We start from the raw sequence: 18,573 nt of genomic DNA on the forward strand, positions 1-18,573 counted from the left end.
TTAAAGAATTTGAAAGAGGAGTTTAGTCATATAACAATTAGTATAAATATAAGATACACAATTAAATAATAAATATAAATATATATTATATATAATATATTATATTGATAATGAGAGAGAGATGCATGAACAACAAAGATAGAGAAAAATATAAATAAATTAAGAAGGGGAGAGAGAGTAGCCTTATCAATAACTTAGTTACCTCTCTTCGCATTATCTCTCTCTTTCTCTTCCCATGTATCTATGTCTCCCCCCTCCCTCTTTATATATCCCCCTATTTCTCTTTTTCTCATCTCTATTTATCTATCTATCTCTACTTCTTCTTGTTTGTTTGTATCTCTATTTATATATTTATCTCCAAACCCCCTCTCTATATATATTTATATACCTCTTCCTTTATATATCCCCCTCTCCCTCTCTATCTTATTATCTCTATCTTTATCTTCTCCTCTACCTCTATTCGTCTATCTATTTCTCTAACTCTATCTTCATCTCTAATTCTATCTTGCTCCCTTCCTTTCCAATTCTAGAAATCTCTCCCTTTATCCATCCACCTATCTCTTGCTCTCCCTTTCATAACACCTATCTATCCCCATTACAAAAATAATATGAGCATGCATGGAATGGAACTTGATTATCTTCTTAATTTAGAAGTTTTTTTAGTTATATTTACATTCTAGTAAGTAAATATAGTTGATTTTCTAATTAACCTATTAATTAACCCCACATATTACATAAATATATATAAAAAATAGACCAAAAATTTTCACTACTGGCCCGGCCCGTTGCACAAAGGTGCAATTGCTACTTATATTAATCCCGACTCAAAATCTTAAATATTTATTACCAGAAAAAAACAGTGATTTTAGTCGTTGTGAATGTATGGAGAACTGGTTTTTTTATGGTTTATCACGTCGGAAGCGCTTTGAGCTTGTGCTTTTCCCGTGAAGTGTGCATGGGCAGATGCATTAGCACGGTATGAGAGGCATTTAATAAAGACAGTTCAGTGGCAGCTCATTAATATTGAGGAGGAGCGAGCACCATGGACGAGCTTGCTTCGCGATCTCGGGTACCCTTCTTTATCCTACCTATATCATTCTATAATATTTTTCTATATTCAATTTAGATTTCTTCAATGGGGCGTTTCTTTCAAATCGTTTGCACAATCAAATATTAATCAACTACTTACAGGATATAAGCTTGGAGGCAGACTTGTTGCGTTAGAAAAGCGTTGATAAAATCATTCTAGTTCATTCTTCCGTGTGCGTGTTGTTATGAGTTAACATAATGTAAAATAATTGAACCCTTTTATGTTATGCCCACAGTGCTTGCGCTTTCAAATCTTCTCTTGGTTATGCCCTGCACGACTTAACTGTGGGGTTTCTTGAATACTCACTGATTTTGGCTGACATTATGTAGCATGTCAATTAATTGACATGATCCAATTGTGTGGTTTCTTGAATGCTCATTGATTTGGCCGACGTTATATTATTTGCCAATCAAATTTGCATGGGCCAACTGTGGGGTTTCTTGATTGCCCCTTGATTTTTGGTCGACATTAATGTTGTATGCATTCAAGTTTTCCTAATTATGGCAGCGGGGCCTCATACATATAGTTTTATTTTCGACACTCTTTTCCTCAATGCATTGTCAATTCTAAGTCTGGTTTGTTGGAAAAAAAAGTAAGCACATTTGATACATAATCGAAAAATTAGCTTTGTCTGTTTTACAAGTCTTCGTTTCTGAATGCCGTTCAATTTGTTCTGTTGCCTAAAGTCTAAATGCACATGTCTCATGGTGTTGGGTCTGTTGTAACAAGTATAGTATTAAAAATAGTAGTGTTACTGGTGTAGTGTTTAAAAATACAGATAGTTTTTTCTTGGGAATGAAGAATGGAATGTTTTGGTAGAAAACGATAACAAAATTCTCTTGGTGAGCAAGTGATTTTCCCATGGATAAACTAAAGCAACTTTGTTTTCAGAATAGTATCTTTTTTATCAAGCAAATAAATCTGTAAACTCTTCTATTTAAGAGTGTGAGATTTTGTTAAGATCAAGAGCTCAATGAAATGTACAAAATAGAGAGACAAAATATAGGACAAGAATAAACTGTATTCTCATCAATAGATGAATAATCAATAGTTATTCATACAATGAATATGGGCCTGCATATATAGGCAAGGCTATATGGATATGTGAGCACAAAAACATGACATGTGGCTCAATAAGAAACAAGGGTAGGTAGGAAATAGGTGTGGTAGGTAGGAGAAACAAAATAATATTTCACATGAGGTGGATCACCTATCGAAGGTGGAATTATCACTCCACAATAAGTGGATATGATAAAGTAGTAACAAGATCAACACCATAAAAGGTGGAAATTCTCCTGCACACACTATCCCAATGTGGCACAAACACCCAAGTGTCTCATACCCAAACTACTATGAAATGCATTTTCTAAGTAAACTTAAGTAAGGTGTAATAATATCCAACATGAATAATTATTTACACCAACACCCCCCCTTAAGTGGAACTTAGGGGAATGCACTTAAGTCTACAATGCAACTAAGCAATGCAAGATGGGTCTCGACTACTAGGCCATGTTAGGTACCCATGTACAAATGCAAATGCATGCAAATCAATGCAATGAAATCTCTCACAAAGCGGGGAAAGAGAGAAAAACCCAATGGGAAAAAACCTTCCCCCAAAAGAGAGATGAAAACTATACAAGAGAACTTTCATAGAAGTATGTGAGGAACAAAACTCCATGTGAGGAAAAAGTCCCCCCCATATGAGAGAAGAAGAGAAGCTAGGTAGCCCCCCTTCAATGTAGAATCTGCACCAATGATAGAAGCTCAAGGATGAATGAAGAAACTGCTCCATGAATGTCGAACAACATTCCTCCCCTTAGGAAGAAACAAAACCAAAGGTGTATCCATGAAGTCTCCCCAATCATATGAAGGGAAGATGTATGAAAAAAACTCATGATGAATGAAGTCTCTGAAAACTGCTCAAGTGTCCCCATGTCAATGCTGAAAGATACCCCCTCCAAAGGTGGTAAACTGCTCCAAACTGCTGAAAAAGGCACTTTAAGATCTAGTGGAGATGAATGTAGAACAATATCCAAAGACTCACATGTCTCCTCTAAACATAAAGAGACCTCCTCCAACTGCTGTACATAAGTATCCACAATCATGTCAACCTTGAAAGAATGATCATGTAGAGAATGAACAAGAGGGTCAGAGTGTTCCCTCACAACAATCGAAGAAGGATCATCTTCATCAAAGAGAAGATGAATATCATCAATGATGTCTCCCAAATCTACAATGTAGGATTCCACAAACAAACCTGCAATGTCTGTCAAGTAATCATCCCATGAAACTGAAGCTAGAAGACAATGAATATCCTGTTGCACTGAATCATAAGAAGGCAAAACTGTCGCACTATCTACATCATCAAGTGCAAGAGGTGATGTAATATCAATCAGAGGAGATGAAATGCAAGGCTCAAGAACGGGGTCACATGTGAGAATCCCCATGTTCAAGTACCCAAAGTTCTCAAAAACTGAATCATCACAAGAAGTGTGATCATCATGTGTAAAATCATCATATGTGAAATCATCATCATCAACAAAATTTGAAAAGGAGTATAACCGAAATGCATGATCAACCACCTCAGTCGCAATGATAGCTCTAGTCTCCAAGTCTCTAATGAAAACTGACTCAGCTGTGAACTCCACAATTCTCTTTGTTGCGCCATGTGTGATTTGATAGATGGAAAGAAGATTGTTTGTCAAGTGGGGTACACACAACACATCATTGAAGGAGTTATCCCCAATGGCAATAGTTCATTTCCCAATCACATCCATGTATGTATGATTGCCCATCAAAATCTGCGGCATGGCGCAAGGCTCAAATGAAGAGAACATAGACTGCGAAGATGCCATATGATGAGAACCCCTGAATCTAGAAGCCATCTCCCTGAATCATGACTTGTAGTAGCACAAAGAGCTTTTCCTTTTCTTGTCCCAAATGAGTGAGTCTTCCCACTTGTTGAAGCCATGAATGCTTGCCCTTTCCCTTTTGAATGTGTGGAAGTGGAAGTTGATGAATCCTCCTTGTAGGCATTAGGCAAATCAATGTTATGCTTTTTGAGGATATGTGTGAGCTCATCAATCTTCTTAGAATGGCAACGACGCTCCTCATGACCAAACTTTTTACAATAGGCACAAGTAGGTCGCTCCCTCTCTGGTGAATTCTCCCTCTTGGAAGAGGATGAATCTCCTTGTTGTGGAGAAGGTGATGCTTTGTCCTTAGGCTTTGATTTCCATTTCTTCTTGTTTGAGTTGTCCTTTCCTTGATTTCCTTTGTTCCCTTGAGCTGCCACATATGCTTGAGACTTAGAAGTCTTAAGAATGCCCATGCTTATCAACTTAGTTTGTTCCATCATCAACATTTCAGCGAAAGCATCAAATGTAGGCATTGTGTAGCTTGAACCCATTGTCATCCTATGGGTTTGGAAATTAGAAACAAATGCTGCATATTCTTGTGGAAGTTTGCCCATCAAATTGAAGATCAATTGAGTATCCTTCTTATCAATGCCACAATCCTTGAGTTGTGCCCTCAACTCTTTTGCCTTAGTGACATAATCTTGTATAGTATCAAAGTTCTTGGGATCTAACATGGTGAGATCACTATCAATCTGATATCCCCTAATCTCATCAACTTGACCATACAAGTCTTGAAACTTTTGCCAAGCATCTTTGATGAGAGTACATTTCTCAATATGAAAAATGAGATCCTTTGATACATACTTTCTTCAGGTACCAATTGCCATGATATTTTTAGTGAGCCAATCCAAGTGACCAACAAGATCAGCCTTAGGATTAGCGGGAGCAACAATAGTTCCATCAATAAAATGAGTTAGTCCTTTTTCGATAAGTTTACTCCATGCATCAATTTTCCAAGTAGCATAATTATGAGGAGTTAAGAGAGGAAACTTAGGAGAACCCATAGCAGCAAAAAGGAAGGAACACAAGATACACCCCCCCCAAATTCAATCAATCAAAGTACCCCCCCCCAAAATGATAATTTTGGCACTTTATATGTAGTGCGTATACAATAGGCCACTTGCAAACAATGGCAAGGTGGACTTTTGATTTTGTTTTACAACTAACCCATTAGGTTGAGAACTACAATGCAAAAGACCAGCAAGATAGATCTATGCAATACAAGTGCCAAATTGCCCCAAAAAGACCATATGCTGAAATTAAAATTTCTACCCAAAATCACTGCAAACTGATAGCATATTATGAGAGTAGACAAAAAATCATTCACTTTAAAAAAAAAACGGCACCTGAAAAGGAGTTCGTATGAGCCCAAACGGAGTCTCATAAGTTGCAGAAACGAGGATTGGACAGGTACAGTCACCAAAAACTAAGATTTTTGAAAAATCTGTCCATCAAAATCAGAAAATAATGCCATCACGAGAAAGTACACTAAATTCTAGCCCATTTCAAAAAAACTTGCACCAAAAAAGGAGCAAAAATGAGCAAGATATGGCCATTTGAAGTTGAACTGCAAAATCAAAAAGCTCAATGGAGGGGGCATGCAAAATTTAAAAAAAAATGATGACATCAGCAAGTCACGAGCCTAAATTTGATGAACTTCGCCTCCCCTACTGACAGGGCGTCCATACCGTATGGACTGCTGACGTGGCAGAATCTAGTAGGTTGAAAAAAATATCCTCTCCCATAATTTCATGAATTGCCCTAACCGATAAATTATGTCATTTAAGACCCTACGCCACCTTTCTGGTTTAACCTTACCCCTAAACGCCATCATCCTATGCTTTGTCGTAGGAAAAAGCACAATATGCGATTCCATTGATATCAGACACTACAATTCAAGGAAATTTTGCAAAAAACAAAGGCAGTCCATCCTATTTAATAGTCGAAGACGGTGCAGATTATTAATGGCGATAAATTCTTGCGTTAAGTGAGTAGTCCCTCAAGAAGTACGGGTGATGATGAAGATCTACTTAATCTGGCCGCCTTGCAAAGACATCATAAGTTACCAACTACACATGTTAATACTATTATCGAGGGCACTCATTATCAAGACCATTTCTTGTAAGGGTGGGTATAATATATGACTTACTTTATCAATCTAAGTTATCGGTTTCGGTTCGGATTCGGGTACGGATTCACGGATTCGTCAATTTTTTTTTTTTTGGGTACGGGTACGGATTCGTTCGTACATATATATATATATTTTTTAGTTTTTTTTATATATATGTTCAAACTTCAAACATCAAAATTATATATGTTCATAGTTCAAACATACAAATATGAAACATACAATGTAACTTTCCCATACAATGATACATAAATGATAACAGATAAATCATAAATCATAAATCCATAATTGCCAATGCCAATAAATATTCTGATATTGATATATTGTAAATCATAAATGTAATATCATATTCATAATTTGCAAAAAATATAATATTCAAGTTTCAAGTTTCAACTGATTCAAGTTTCAAAATGTTAAAATAAGATTAAAAAAATTGTTTTTTAATTTCTTTTTTTTTGTTTTCTAACCCGTGGGCCCTGTTTTTGGGAACCCACGGGCTTGGGTTCACCTGGATCCCCCCTGGTTCGACCTGGGTCTCACCCGGGTCCTGCCCAGGCGGCTGGGTTCCTTGACCCACAGGGAACAGGGAACCCAGCCGCCTGGGCAGGACCCGGGTGGGACCTAGGTCGAACCAGGCTCGGACCAGGACTGGGCATGAACCAGGACTAGGACCCGGCCATTTTTGGCAAGAACGGGTAACTGAGTTATTAATTAAAGGGGCCATTACATATTATAGTTAGATCATCCCTATAGGCGTCTCTTTTCTTCCAATATTTCTACCCAATTCAGGACCCACAGGGAACCTAGCCGCCTGGGCAGGACCCGGGTGGGACCCAGGTCGAACCAGGCTCGGACCAGGACCGGGCATGAACCAGGACCAGGACCCGGCCATTTTTGGCAAGAACCGGTAACTGAGTTATTAATTAAAGGGGCCATTGCATATTATAGTTAGATCATCCCTATAGGCGTCTCTTTTCTTCCAATATTTCTACCCAATTCTAACCATCCCCTAGGTTTGCAAGCATATCGACCTTACTGATGCCATTGCTTTATATACTATTTATAGTCTAATCATCTAAAGCCTTTGAGAGGGACAATAGCCTTTCCTATGTGGCCATTTAAATATTTATTAGGTGTAAATTCATTCCATAAAACCATAAATAATGATTGCCAGATCTTCATCCATTTCCTATTCTCGGATTATAAGTTTTTTCCTCAGAGGAGTCCTTCATTGAGTGTTTGAATTTCTGCCATATTATTAGTTTCTAATCTAATAGTTTTACTTAAAGTTGACAATTATCAATCCATCCCGTCTATATATATATATACCCACCATAAGAACAGAGCCATAAATAATAAAACCAACCTATAATCCTATTAGGATCAGCTAAGTTGCTAATAATAGTTAGAATGACTAGTTATATAAGGAGGTTGTGTCATCCCTTGTTAATACGAACGACAATCCTCTATACCCTTGTTTGAAAATTTGTCTATATTGCTCTCAATTTTACTAGTTTTTTCTACCACTGCTTTGCTCTCCCAAATCTTGATCTTGCCAAGGATTTGAGATTCCCACCAGGCTCCCTCATTACATAATGGTGTTCCCATTTGCCCCCATGTTTTGTAGTTCATTAGCACGGGAGTTGCCCTCTCTATATATGTGGTTGAATATTGTCTTCTTGAATGATTGGACTAAGTATAGGGCTCTTGTTGGTATTGCATTGAGCCTCCAGTTTGGCATAGATCCTTTTCTTAAAGCATTAATCACAATTGCAGAATCGCCTTCAAGGGCCAGTTTCTCCACCTTCATATCTTTACATATGAGAAGCCCTTCCACAAGGGCTATCAACTCAGCCATGTTATTAGTCTCAATACCAATTGGTTTTGCAAACCTTGCCACCTCTGTTCCATTTGAATTATGAAGACAACCTCCTATGCTTGCTTGACCCGGGTTACCACGTGATGCACCATCGAAGTTGAGCTTGAACCACCCTTTCTTAGGAGGCTGCCACACACATTCTTCTCTCTTTTGTTTATTTTCCTCAGCTCCAGGCTCTACATAGGAGGGAATTTTAAGCCCAATCCATCTGCCCCTTATCTTCTCATCCCAGTAAGTCATCTTGGCCATCATTTTTTGTTGATTCATAATCCTATTGTTCATGATTTTAGTGATGGCAACCTCAATTTTATTTATTAGGTGTTCCCAGCTCATCTTCTTATCCTTGAATACGCGTCTATTCCGTTCCTTCCATAGCTCCCATATAACAATAGAGGGTGCTACTATCCATAGACTACCATACAAACAACTCTTCTTTATGACAGGCCAGGCTTGGAACATACTCAAGATGGAATTGGGCAAAGCTGAGCTCCATCCCAACTTGTTGCAAAGCCACATCCAACATTGGCCAGAGAACTTACAAGTGAGTAATATATGATCTACACCCTCCTCTTCCTCTTCACATAGCGGACATCTGCTTGGTCCCTTATAACCTATTTTTCTGAACATGTCAGTTGCCATGATCCTGTTCTGTAAAGTCAACCATGAAAACATGCCAACCTTAGGTGAACAATTCTTATCCCAACAAAATTCCAACAGGATATTAGTCTTGGGCCTTAAATGTCTCCTAACAAGGTAGTTATACCCATCCTTAGTGTTGTAGACTCTAGATTTTGAGCCATCCCAAACCAATCTATCAACACCAGAGTGAAAGGTAATATTCCTATTTCCAAGGATCCTAGTGATCTCTTCTTTTTCCTTGTCTGGGATGTTAATGTTAGATAAGGATTTCCATCTCCATCCTTTAGTGATTTCCCCATCCACTAGTTCATTGTAATCCTTAACATGTTTGCCCCATAGAGTTTCCAAGAGGGTTTTAGAGGTTTCAAAGTTGGAAAGTCTCTCTATAGCTGTATAACCACCCCAAGAGTTTGATCATAACAGGGCATGTTCTCCATTGCTAAGGTTCCAAGTTAATTTCTCAGTAATAGTGCTTCTGTATTCTAACATAAAGTTCCATATACGTGAGCCTCTTGGGGGGATGCAGTCCTCAAAATACTAGTTGAATCATTGTTATTCAGGTATTTGTGGCTTAGGATTTTAATCCATTTTAATTGAGGGTTTTTGTACATTCTCCATATTAATTTAGCTCCTAAAGCCTTAATTTGTTTTTTGATACTTTTGATTCCAACACCCCCTTCCTCCTTGGGCCTACAAACCTTATCCCATGCTAATAATGAGATTTTCTTTTTCCCCCCCGCTCCTTGCTAGAAGACGGTTCTCAGGTGTTTGTTCTGTTCCTCCTTCTTTGCAATAGGGAGATTCATGCAAGACAATTGATAGATTGGCATAGCAGATAGTACTGATTTTAACTGGGTAAAATAGGGTCAACTACTACCTCCTCCACTTCCATCGGACAAATCAAAGGCACACTCAGACCTGTGAAGTCAGGTGGAGACGATACCTCGTACCTACCCGGTACTTGTACCTGCAATATCCTGCATCACCGAACCACACATGAATATATACCATATAGAAAACACGGCATACACATCGATGAAGGAGAATCGCGACGTTTGCTGTCTCACCGGAGTGAGTGAAGGAAAATCGTCCCCTTGCATCCAATACACTCGTAGACACACAACATATAATTTCACATTGCATAGATAAAGTAAAGTGTCAGTACATAGCAATAATCCATAAAATGCCATAAATCACAAGTACTGAAATACTGCAAATAAATTATGCATCTCATATCCAGATAAAGCATGAAATAATGTCATATAAGTCTGAATAACACATCATGGTAATGTATCCACTGAAAGTAAACAATAATAAAATATGAGTCTAATAAGTTGAAACGAGGAGAGGTACTACATATCTCTTCTTTGTATCATCCTTCATTCTTGAAATCTTCTTGCAAAATAAGGCCCATGCCTTAATCCATTGATTCGGTAGATCGTGTGTGCAAACTGGACTGACAATGGAAGGGATAAATTGATGCAAAAATGGGCTCACAAATGAATTTCGGGTTTTGGAAGTTGCATTACATGTGTGGGAAAAACAAGAGCGTTAACTTGCAATTATGGAGAACAAACGTGCAACTTCATATGCATAATGGGAAAACACAAGTTTGCACTTGTAATTGGACCTTTAAAACTCATTTTGAAGTGTTTTTTTTAGTGCATTTTGGACCAATTTCGGGTTCTGGATGGCTGACTGCAAGTGAAGACTTTAAATGGGAAAAATGAATGAAGGTGTGAAATGAGTGGATGAAATGGTGGGAATGGTATGTACGGATGATGGAAATAAATATGAGTGAAAATGAAAAGATTTTGAGACGATCATCTTCAAGAAAATGGGAAGAACTTTCAACATGTAATCCGGTTCTAAAAACACGATTTTGAAAGAATGAGTATTTTCCAATTTAGAAACTTGGAGTTTCACCAAAAAAGGGTTAAGGTATTACAACCATAAGGGAAGAACAATTATTTTCATCCAACTTGTAATCGGGATTTAAAATCCCGAATACAAGTAAAGAGGGAAAATAGGGAAGAACAATACAATTCACAAATTGCTATCAGAGGGGAAACTCTCTCTCACAAAACCGATTTTTGGGGGCAAAACCAACATATACACAAATTTACAACTAGAAAGGAAAAACAAGAAGACAAGAAAACAAGAAAATGAAACAAGAAAAGAAAATAAATCATACCTTCCTTCAAACTGAAATGCCTCTTCAAAAAGATGATCAATCTTTGAAAGAAGGGAGGAAAACTCTTAAATAGAGTTTAACCGTATTCCAAAACCCTAGCCACGTTTTTACCAAAACGCCTTCCAAAAGCATGAAGAATCGGTCAAATAATAACTTCACCCTCCATGCCTAGATGAAAGAAGCCAAAATGACTTAGGAGAGGTATGATTCGTGGCATTTCAAGAAGTAAAACGTGGCATTTTCAAAAACGTTTTTTGCTGTTAAAACGCCTTAAAACCAGCAAACAAATCCACCAAATGGCATGAGAAGAGTTTCAAAATGCATGGAAATAGTAAGGAAACCTAAATGCCTTTCTCCTCCCAAGATTTCTCCAAAAAAATTGGTGGACATTGTCAACAAAATCCTCCAATATTGCTGGTCGGGTTTTTGGGAAAGAACAACAAGTTTCATTTTACATATAATAGTGAAAATCGGGTTTTAATTCCCATTTTACAAGTTTAAAATGTTACTTTTCTCTCAACAAGGCAAAATCGGGTTTTAGTAATCCAATTGCAAGTTTAAAATTCCTCAATTTACACTTTATGGAGAAAATCGGGTTTTGGAGAGAGATATGCAAGTTATAAATAACTTGTAAAGGGAAAATAAAATCCCTACAACAAATTTTAATAACTTAACACATGTAATAGGGTCTAAAATCCCTATTACAAGTAAAAGACATTAAAATAGGGGTTTTAGAAAAGAATTACAAGTGACTTTTAAATATGCAATTTAAAATTAACTTGTAACTTATCCAAAAAATCCCTATTAAGACTTAAAAAGCCAAAAAGCATCAAGGGGGAAATAAAAAGTAAGTTACAAGTTCTTTTTTCAATAAAGTGCACTTGTAATTAGCCAAAAATTTCCCTACAAAAACTAAAACAAAGAAAATCATTAAAACTTGCAATTCAAGGAAAATTTCCCACCTGCAGTTAGGGAGAAAAAACTCAAAATTGAAGGAAAGACATAGCAAATGAACCCAGAATGCGACAAAATTTGAAACGCGGTTTGAGGATGGACTGAGGATTAAGCTAGTCCAAGGGTGAAGCAAAATTCTGCCTCGGAAAGCATGCCATAGAGTAAAATCTTCAACCTGCAGTGACTGTTCTGAAACTCGAAATTGCACAGAAAGCTAGGAAAAGGAAGACCAAAGCTCACCAAAACTTGGACAGTGATGGCAAAGACACCCCCCAATGATTTGACACTATCAAATGTGAGTTTTGTACCTCGTAAAACGTGCATTGGAGACAAAAATGACACTTTTTAGGCAAAAATTTTTAGGGGTTGTCACATTTTTGAGTATCCAAAAATGAGGACAACAGTGATGCAATACTTTATGATACGCTGCTTTTCATGCGCATAACATTCCAGGTTAAGAGCTTCATGGCTCGTTGGGAAGGACCTTCCCCTTCCCTGCATAAAACATAGAAGTTAATTTAGTCTGGCCCTCTACTGACCCATCTATAATTCTGAGTTCAAACAAGGATTTTCTCCCTTTCTTCTTCTGTTGCTTGGCACAATCAGGGGTTGCTTTCCCTGTTTCAATTTGTGCAATTCCTAGGGTTTCAATAGCTCCTTCATTTTCCTTATTGTTTAGTTCTAACATCATCTCAACTTCATCTATCTTGTCTTGATCATCATCCCCTAGCTCCATAATTTTTGCAATTAGCAACTGTTTTTGCAGAGCCATTTCATCCTCATTAGCAATTTCCTCCACAAACCCACCCATAAGTTTACTGACTACCTCATTGCATATTTGGTTCATTGCCAAATTAATGTTATTCTCATCCTTCTCACCTCCCTCAGACATAGATTCCTGGACTGTCCTGTCTAGTGAAACCCTTTCTTTAGCCTTATCCCCTTCTTCTGAAGGCATCTGGTTATTGAATGTTATGGGTATCTTTTTAATAGTAGTGTCCCCATTCAATACATTCACCGACTGCTCATGAGCTTGTAGCGTTCTTTGGTCATTTCATTTTGCAGTTTTTGCTACCTCTTCTATTGGTAGTGGGATTTTGTTTTCCAAAGCAATGGGCGTCTCCATATCCTCTTCCCTTGCTTCAGTCACTTGCAAGACCTCATTGTTAGTGATTGTCACATTGCCTTTTGCAGGGGTCAATAGTATAGAAGGTTTGTTTTGCAAGGTTTCACTCACAATCTCCCCTTCTATCTCAGTTGGTCTACAAGGAGGATTGCTAGCAACTTCTTGCTCAGATTGATGATCGTTTACGGAGCTCCCCATCGACATGTTAGAGCTATTGCTGATACCATTTTCCTTTATGGGCGACGCATAGGTTGGGCTCTTACTTTTATTGACAGAGGGGTTGCTTAGTCTAAATGCAATATTATCAGATACAAGACCATTATAAAATTCAGGGTCAATGCGGTATCTAAGATTTGCTGTAACAAACTCTATGGTTTTTAATCAAGTTAAATTAATGTCTATGTTAACTAGCATTTTTAGATCTGAAGTGCGTGTCCAATCCTTTTCCAGGCCTACAAAACCTCCTAGTTTATCTCCAATTTTAAATAAGATTTGAGAATGCATAAGCTCAATAGGTAGGTTTCTTAATCTTATCCATTTTGACATCTTCTGAAACTTATGTGAGCAAGGGTTAAAATTCGGCTGCCAATCAAAGAATATAAAGTTATAGCTCTGGTAAAAAACATAGTCCCCAACTAGTAGTTCATGTTTTAAGGCTTCCTTTTTGCAATCAATAAAAAGAAAATCATTAGGGAGGATAGTAATACTTACCTGGCCCGCGTATGTTTGTTCCAACCAACTTGCAATTGATTCAACAGGTTGTCCATTCTTGCACCACTTGGCAAAAAGACCAAATTTTCTACAATGGTCCCTCAAACCCTTGGCGTATTTTTCTTCTTTGATTACTAGATTGGAATGGTTTCCATCGCTCAAAGGCCTAGGGTTTGCTTCTTTTGCTCTATTCTGCCAAACACGTGCCTCAGACATAGATTTCCTATTGAATTGCCTCGCTTGGTGGTTAAACATATGCCAGGGCTCGTGATTCCTGAATTTTTCATGTGATATGGGAATTGCATTTCTTCGAATTTGATTTACTCGACTATCATGGCGCTCTGATATATGATTGCTATCAGGATTCGGTTGACCTAACCCTCTCCATATTTTATTCCCGGGTCGAGTATATGGCAAAGGTAGGTTTGAGGAAGAAGCACCACCAGGGTTTCGTTGCTCTCCTATGGGAATCAAATTGGCTCCAGAGGCACACCTAGGGATCATTGAAGAGATGGGAGCAACCCACACTTGGTTGCCCAGATTTCTCTCACAAAATTCTCATCCCTGCCATTTCGATCACTGCCATTTTGATCAACCCTAGCTTGAGTGAGCATTGCCCTTCGTGCTTTTCTGCCCCTAACAACCTGCCATCCCTGGATATTTTGCTCTTTATAGCCAAATCCAGAGTGCAAATTCTGAGGGCATCGTTCCGTCCCAGAGTTATCTAACGCAGAATGGAGGTTCCCATGATTTTTCTTCATCAAAATTTACCCCAGGGCAGAGGGAGAATGACGGCCCAGAATCTCAAATCTATTTGCAGAGTGTCCAACACCAGTTTGAGGATCTCTCGACTGAGCTTGACAGGAAGCCTTTCTTTGATTTTTTGCAATTTTTCGCAAGTTGTGAGCCATCCTTAGTGCATATTATTATTATTATTATTTATACTACTATTAAATTCTGCATAAGAATGTTATCGGGCTTCTTATATTAAGCATACACATTAAACAACTTCCCATGCATATCACCAAGAACAAGGATGTTATTGCCCGTGACTTAATAACGGTTCTGATCTAACTTGATTGATGGTTTGCTAAGTGCAGATCATATGATAAGTCCGATCCTTTTTTACCGAACTGGAGTTTTTTGTTCTTTTTTATTGGTTTTTTTTTTCCTTAATATTACTTGTGCTTTGGTATAATATAGGGGGAAGTAGTGACTCAAGGAAGGGTCACCACCTTCTAATAGCAAGGTTATGTGGGGTCCTTGGGCCCACACATTTAATGAGTTCATTAACAAATGAATTTTTTAATAAGTATTTATTAATTGATGATAATAATCAAATAATATGTAATAATTTTTTTTTTGAAATATTAAGTAAATATTAAATAATAAATAAACATTGATAATATTTATAGTTTAATATTCTTAATGATGTTAATGTTTATAATATAATGTTAAATTATTTTATTTGGATATTTCAGAATATTATTATCAATAAATATTAATCAAATAATAATATTTAGTAAATAAATAAATATTTAATAATTTCGAATAATCATTTGTTGATAATTATTATATTAATTAATAATAATTATTGTTTCATTTATGCTATATATAATGGTCAAGGAGGGGACATGACACACCATAGGTACCCCCTAACTAGTATGACCCTTCTGACTAGTGGTGTACCTAGTTCTTGTGAACTAACGGCTGCATGCTTAAGCAACGCCACCAATCATGGGCTATCCCTGCTAAATGGAGCACAACGAAGTTAATAGCATTTTTTTCGGTCATAGCCTTGTGAACTAACGACTGCATGCTTAAGCAACACCACCAATCATGGGCTATCCCTGCTAAATGGAGCACAACGAAGTTAATAGCATTTTTTTCGGTCATAGGACTAAGTGATAGGTAGGTATCTAGTTTTTGGACATGTGATTGGGCTGTAAATGCCTCGGATCCATCAAAACTTGGAAGGGTTATCTTACTTATGCCTTCTTTTAGATCTCTGTCGGGGTGCCCTCTTCTCCTATTAGGGGTAACTTGGGTTTTTGCTTCACAACAATCCCTAAATCATACATTCCTTCTTACTTCAGGGTCTAATCTAGAGTATATTTCAGCAAGATCCTCTACGCTATCTAAAGCTGGATTGTTTACTTCTTCTAACATGTGTTCTTCCCTTGGTTTGGATTGGATCTAGAATTGTTGTTATTTATGCTATGGATGGCTTGAAGGAGAAGTTGGGTTCTATCGAATTTTTCATTTTGATTAATGAGGGTTTGATTGGTTTGTTCCATGAAAGCCCTCAACTTGTTGCCCAATTGCTCACCCATGGTGGATGTAGGCCCCCTTCTTTGGTAGGTTTGCATTAACTACTCTTCACAGGATGACAAGAAAAATGCTCTTATACCAATTGTAATCTCCCCTTCCCAATCTGCCCTAATTTGACCTAGAAATCACACATTACACAAATTAGGGTTAGGGTTTTTGAATCTTACCAAATAATATCTTTCTTAATATAATGAAATCTTTTCTGTAGATCTTGCACACAAAACATAAGAGCATATATATGGATACATATTCAACATGTTGTTAGGGTTAGACAAAATTTCATTATTAATCAAATACTAATACTACAACACATAAGAGTTGGGGAAAGAGACTTGAAGGGTTTGCTTGGAGCCATTTCCACACCAAGTACAAGAGAGGTTGCCTTCTACAACCCCCTTGCTCCACTTGGCGTCTCACACTTGCTTTAGCCATCAAGTCCTATTTCTCCCAAGTTAGCAAAGTCTTGTGGGGTTAGGTAGAGAATGTAACCACGTTTCTTGACTGGTCAAGGTAAGGGCCCTCAAGGTCCTAGATGCCACTTTGGTCATCCTAGAACGGCCTACTTATGCGCCCCTCGTCACCTCTCCATTACATCTGATACCTCCCTAAACAAGATGAACCACCACTAAACACAAATTCTATCATATCTCCTAGAATATCTAATGTGCAGATAATGATGATAAGTAATACGATAATGCTATCAAGTAATGCTGCAATAATTGTAAGGATGCTCAAATAGTATTTCTAAGATGTTTGATCTATAATGATGCCAAATACTATTACCATATGATCTACTGCTAAATTTATTATATGCTGGCCCTAATGCTGAAAAGGGTAGATTCAGGCTGAGACCATCAGACATGTAATAATTAGGCAGCCATAATGGTGACAGAGGTAGATAAGATGATATTGCTATGTTGCTGAGATGATCATGACTATAATGCTTTGATAAAGGTTATGTTCATAGGTGTCACCAGTAGTTCGATCTTTCTTGGTTTGATGTTGATTCGATTTCTCATTTCTTCCTTATTGCCTTTGATAATTGGTTGAAGTCTGCTCGCTGCTCTTTCTCCTTTCCTTAAATGATTTCTTTGATGTTTTTCCTGATCAGGATGGATGTTTTCTACAATCGATTGCTGAAGATGTTTTTCAATCTGTGTCTCCCCTCGATAGGCTGCATTTATACCTTCTTGTTAGGCAGAAAAACATGTCTCTTTCCATGAGTTTCCCTTCTGTAGAGTGATGCCCCTTGACTCCATGCCCTTTGCCTCTAACAACTCATTAAGGCTACTGCACCATTTAGGGATTAATAATAATCATTAATAAATATTCACTCGATCCTTATTATTTCCTTAATCCACTTGATATTGCCACAAGACTTTTATTTTATTAAACAAATAGGCATGTTATGTTAATACTAAAGTCATGGTATTACTATTAATAAAGTCGGCACAAAGTCATGGTATTAGAATTACACAGAGTTGTTATTACTGCACAAGCTATATATTGATCAAAGGGAATACAAACACTTTCCCTTGTCTAAGTTCAGCTCAAAGTGTAGGAGAGTTTATCCACTCTTGTTAATTAGCCTTTAACGCTCATTATTTTGTTTACAAACCTTTGTTTTTCCTTCATGAAGGACAAACCATGGTTTCAAGACCCAACAACGAGGTTGAGGGGTGAAGCCCTTGTGGCCAAGCCAAAAGTAAAGCCTTTGAGAGTGCAAAACCTTCACATCTCATGCCTTCGTCAGACACAACTGAAATTTTTTCTAAGATTGTTCAATCTTCACTGCAAATTGCACAAATGTACCTCCAAATGATTTTGGACTGATAAATTTTTTTTGTTAGCTGAGTTTTAATCAAACTTGCAAGTTTTTTGAGAGTTACACTTTGACCTTGTTCATAGTGGGAGTACTCATTTGTCAAGTGAGTATTTGCCAAATTTTTAATCTATTTTTGCACCTATATGTCTATTCCTGTGTGTGTCTATCCTTTGCAAGTGTGCATTAAAGAAATTCATTTTTTTTTTGGATATAGATCATGAAAGCTTATTGGACTTGTTAAAACTTAGTTGAATAAGATTATATAAGGGAGGATGGAGAAGAATAGGAAGGTAGATCTAATGTAGAGAGACAAATTTTGCCATATTACACATTGTTGACACGGCTAAAGTCGTGTTACCAACTCCTTCGGATCAACACAAAATAGAATTTGTGAGCAATTCCATTCTCTCTTGCATAAGGAAGTTCCAGTGCTACTTAAACAATCACTGCGAAACCACCTCAAGGTTCACTTTGTCAGGTCATGACTACGGTATAGCTCAACGGTTTGATGTGTCTTGCTGGTAGACACAAGGGGACTTACGTTTTGGATAGAATAAACTTTTTGGTTTAGGTCTTAATTTCATTAGATAATTCTTGGGCATGATGCTGTTTTTATAGTTTCAACTTTCAATTTTTTTAAAAAAGGAAAAAAAAAGAGAAAGGGCATGAGAGAGAAACTAACTATTCTATTTAAAATAACACATTTAGGTAAATAGACTGAAATCTTATGATAACCAGATTTAACTTCGCCAGTAATTTTTACACAACTACATAAAAT

General features: G+C 37.3%; 1 protein-coding gene across 3 annotated transcripts in view; it reads left to right on the forward strand.

The window, feature by feature from the left end:
* The first annotated feature begins 797 nt into the window (after positions 1 to 797).
* The window catches only part of LOC131079144 (E3 SUMO-protein ligase SIZ1), a 311,118-nt gene continuing 293,342 nt past the window's right edge, over positions 798 to 18,573 (forward strand). For 2 of the 3 annotated variants that reach the window (XM_058017044.2, XM_058017052.2), the window contains exon 1: positions 799 to 1,069. In XM_058017044.2, the coding sequence (XP_057873027.2) occupies positions 1,043 to 1,069 (27 nt within the window). In that variant the 5' untranslated portion in view covers positions 799 to 1,042. Of the gene's footprint in view, positions 1,070 to 18,573 lie in introns of all 3 variants that reach the window. The other variant, XM_058017061.2, reaches the window with a different exon arrangement.

This window comes from Cryptomeria japonica, chromosome 8 (assembly GCF_030272615.1).
Source record: "Cryptomeria japonica chromosome 8, Sugi_1.0, whole genome shotgun sequence".
In the NCBI taxonomy this organism is placed as follows: Eukaryota; Viridiplantae; Streptophyta; class Pinopsida; order Cupressales; family Cupressaceae; genus Cryptomeria; species Cryptomeria japonica.